The sequence below is a fragment of the Papio anubis genome, chromosome 1 (genome assembly GCF_008728515.1).
Source record: "Papio anubis isolate 15944 chromosome 1, Panubis1.0, whole genome shotgun sequence".
In the NCBI taxonomy this organism is placed as follows: Eukaryota; Metazoa; Chordata; class Mammalia; order Primates; family Cercopithecidae; genus Papio; species Papio anubis.
Window position 1 is genome coordinate 211,448,350 of NC_044976.1, and position 4,100 is coordinate 211,452,449.

At 51.9% G+C, this 4,100-nt stretch overlaps 1 protein-coding gene across 1 annotated transcript; it reads left to right on the plus strand.

The window, feature by feature from the left end:
• The first annotated feature begins 715 nt into the window (after window positions 1-715).
• On the plus strand, window positions 716-2,665 carry LOC116273743 (beclin-2). The gene has a single exon (XM_031663163.1). The coding sequence runs from the start codon at window positions 1,281-1,283 to the stop codon at window positions 2,574-2,576; it is 1,296 nt and encodes a 431-aa protein (XP_031519023.1). The 5' UTR covers window positions 716-1,280; the 3' UTR covers window positions 2,577-2,665.
• Window positions 2,666-4,100: the final 1,435 nt, after the last annotated feature.

Below are 4,100 nucleotides of genomic sequence, written 5' to 3' on the forward strand. Positions count from 1 at the left end.
ATCTACTGTTCACTGTGGATTTAGCAGTTAATCAGCCCTAGAGGATGAGTGACTCGGCCAGGTGGAGAGGGGAAGGAAGAGTGTTCCAGTCAGAGGGAACAAAGTTACATGCTGGATAGAACCGAAATGCAACTAGCATGCAGGAACACAGAGGAGCCCATGGCTCAGGAGAGCAGGAAATGGGGAGAGAAGAAGCCAGGAAGACGGGCTCCCGTGTTGGTGTTAGGTTAAAATGATTGAACTTTCCCCCTTTTTTTTTTTTTTTTTTTTTTTGAGACGGAGTTTCTCTCTGTCACCCAGGCTGGAGTAAAGTAGTGTGATCTTGGCTCACTGCAACCTCCACCTCCTGGGTTCCAGCAATTCTCCTGCCTCAGCCTCCTGAGTAGGTGGGATTACAGGCACCTGTCACCATGCCCGACTAATTTTTGTATTTTTAGTAGAGACGGGATTTCACAATATTGGCCAGGATGGTCTCCAACTCCTGACTTCAAGTGATCCACCCACTTCCGCCTCCCAAAGTGCTGGGATTACAGGTGTGAGCCACCTCGCCCAGCCTGAACTTTTATTTTCTTTTAAGAGTGTGTGTGTGTGTGTGTGTGTGTGTGTATGTGTGTAAAGGGGGCATGGGGATGAGGGGGTCAGGGTTGGGGACAGGGTCTCACTCTGTTGCCCAGGTGGGAGTGGAGTGGACCGTAGCTCACTGCAACCTCAAGCTCTGAAGCAATCCTCCCACCTCACCCTTTTAAGTAGCTGGGACTGTAAGTGGCCACCCCACCTGGCTAATTTTTTCACTTTTTGTAGAGAAGGGGTCTGCCTATGTAGCCCAGGGTATTCTGGGACTACTGGCCTCCAGCGATCCTTCCGCCTCGGCCTCCCAGTGTACCGGGATTACAGGCGTGAGCCAACGCCCTCGGCCAAAGTTGATTGGACTTGATCTTAAGGTTAGATAAGAGCGTTAAACACTGTAAGGAGGGCAGTGCCATGATGAGATTTTAGTTTTAGCAAGATTACTCTTAAGGCGTGCCTTGGACGTGGTACAGGAGGAAAAGGAGGTGATCAGATTTTCCTTTTGGAAATAATCCCGGGCCTGTAAGGAGCTGAAGGGGGTCTACAGGTACCGAGGGAGGGTACCATTGTAGGATTTTCAGTAGGAGAGTGACAAGACGACATGTGCATTTTAAAAGGATCACTCTTCTAGAAAGACCTGAAAAGCTATAAAATGATAAGCAACTGGGAGCCTCAGGAAAATTAGACACAAGGCGGGAGTCAGGCCCTCCGCCATGACTTCCATCCGCTTCCTGTGCCAGCGCTGCCACCAGGCTCTAAGGCTGAGCTGCTCCTCGGAGTCCGGGAGCCTCCCAGCGGCCGCGGCGCCCACCTCCGGGCAGGCTGAGCCCGGAGACACCCCGGAGCCCAGCGCCGCCACCAGCGAGGTGACAGATGCTGAGGAACCACAGGACGGCGCCTCCAGCAGACCCCTTCCAGGTGATGGCATTGTGTCCAGGGACCAGGCCAACGTCTTCACCCTGCTGGGGGAGCTTGGCCCCATGCAAGCGCTCAGTAGCATCCAGAAGGCAGCTGGTGACATTTTTGACATCGTCTCTGGCCAAGAAGATGTGGACCATCCCCTGTGTGAAGAGTGCACCGACAGTCTTCTAGAGCAGCTGGACATCCAGCTCGCTCTCACAGAAGCTGAGAGTCAGAACTACCAACGCTGCCTGGAGACCGGGATGCTGGCGACCAGCGAGGACGAGACCGCGGCGCTGCGGGCGGAGCTGCGGGACCTGGAGCTGGAGGAGGCCAGGCTGGTGCAGGAGCTGGAGGATGTGGACAGGAGCAATGCAAGAGCAGCCACGGATCTCGAGGCAGCCCAGGCAGAGGCTGCGGAGCTGGGTCAGCAGGAAAGGCGGTACTACAGGGACTACAGTGCCTTGAAGTGGCAGCAGCTGGAACTGCTTGACCAGCTGGGGAACGTGGAGAACCAGCTGCAATATGCCAGCGTCCAGATGGACCGGTTGAAGGAAATCAACTGTTTCACTGCCACGTTTGAGATCTGGGTGGAGGGCTCCTTGGGCGTCATCAATAACTTCAGGTTGGGCCGCCTCCCCACTGTCCCTGTGGGCTGGAATGAGATTAACGCTGCCTGGGGACAGGCAGCTTTGCTGCTCCTTGCCCTGGCCAATACAATTGGACTGCAGTTTCAGAGGTATCGACTCATCCCCTGCGGAAACCATTCCTATCTGAAGTCTTTAACAGATGAGGGCACTGAGCTCCCCTTGTTCTCTTACGGGGGGCAGGATGTTTTCCTCAATAACAAGTTCGACCGCGCGATGGTGGCCTTCCTGGACTGCATGCAGCAGTTCAAGGAAGAGGCTGAGAAGGGTGAGCTGGGCCTCTGTCTGCCCTACAGGATCCAGGTGGAGACAGGCCTGATGGAGGACGCTGGCGGCCGAGGGGAATGCTATTCCATCAGAACCCATCTGAACACGCAGGAGCTGTGGACAAAGGCACTCAAGTTCTTGCTTATAAATTTAAAGCGGAGTCTCATCTGGGTTGCCTCAAGGTATCAAAAGTAGCTTTCTTGAGTCTTGCTCTGTCACCCAGGCTGGAGTACAGTGGTGCCATCTTGGCTCACTGCAACCTCGGCTTCCTGGGTTCAAGCAATTCTCCTGCCTCAGCCTCCCGAGTAGCTGGGATTATAAGCGCCTGCCATCACACATGGCTAATTTTTGTATTTTTAGTAGAGACGGGGTTTCGCCATGTTGACCAGGTTGGCCTTGAACTCCTGGTCTCAGGTGATCCACCTGCCTCGGCCTCTCAAAATGCTGGGATTACAGGTGTGAGCCACCACACCTGGCCTTTTTTGAGACAGAGCCACACTCTGTGGCCCGGGCTGGAGTGCAGTGACACGATCTCGGCTCACTGCAGCCTCTACCTCCTGGGTTCAGGCAATTCTCCTGCCTCAGCCTCCCAAGTAGCTGGGATTACAGGTGCGCACCACCACACCCAGCTAATTTTTGTATTTTTAGTAGAGACAGGGTTTCGTCATGTTGGCCAGGCTAGTCTCAACCTCCTGATCTCAGGGGATCCGCCTACCTCAGACTCCCAAACTGCTAGAATTACAGGCATGAGCCACCCCGCCCAGCCCACTTTCTTTTTTTCTAAAGTATTGTAAATATATTATCAGATAAGTCTTCCCCAACACACTTTTGTCCCTTCTTCCTTGTAACTTCCACTCCCCTTCTCCACCTGAACATTCAAAATGACAGGAAAAATTAAATCACAAGAGGCTAAGATTACTTCTGCATAAAGGGATAAAGGGACACAGAGGGCAAGGACTAAGGGTGGGGAGGAAAGAGGGCATGGTGAGGAGCAAGGTGGAGGTTTTCAATTTTTTAATTTAAAGATATTTTGGGCCATGGATGTATGTAATGGAACATTGGAGTCGGGGGCAGGGGAAAGAATACTCAAAAATTTCGTTTTTGTTATGATGCCCCTCCTCTTCATCCCTGTTGTGTAAGCCCCTCCTCTTCATCCCTGAGAAACTTTCAATAAATTTCGACTGTTCTTCAATGATTTAAAGTGAGAGGTGAGTCTTACTGGACTGTGTCATGATGTGGAGATTAACTGTGAGGTGAGGGGCTGAGGTGGCCAGGAAGTGACTGGTAACATTGGCTGGTAGATAAATTAAAGGGTCTTGAGGTGAACCCTTCCAGAAAGCTGAAGATTGAATCCTAGCACTTTGAGAGGTGGAGGAGGGAGAATTGCTTGAGCCCAGAAGTTCCGAGACCAGCCTGGGCAACCTAGAGCAACCCCATCTTAACAAAAATTTTTAAGTTAATTTTATTTTATTATTATTAATTTTTTGAGACAGAGTTTCGCTCTTGTCTCCCAGGCTGGAGTGCAGTGGTGCCATCTCAGCCCACGGCAACCTCTGCCTCCCAGGTTCAAGCAATTCTCCTGCCTCAGCCTCCCTTAAGTAGCTAGGATTACAGACATCCACCACCACACACAGCTGATTTTTTTCTTTTTTTTTTTGGAGACAAAATCTCACTCTGTCATCCAGGCTGGAGTGCAGTGGCACAATCTCAGCTCACTGA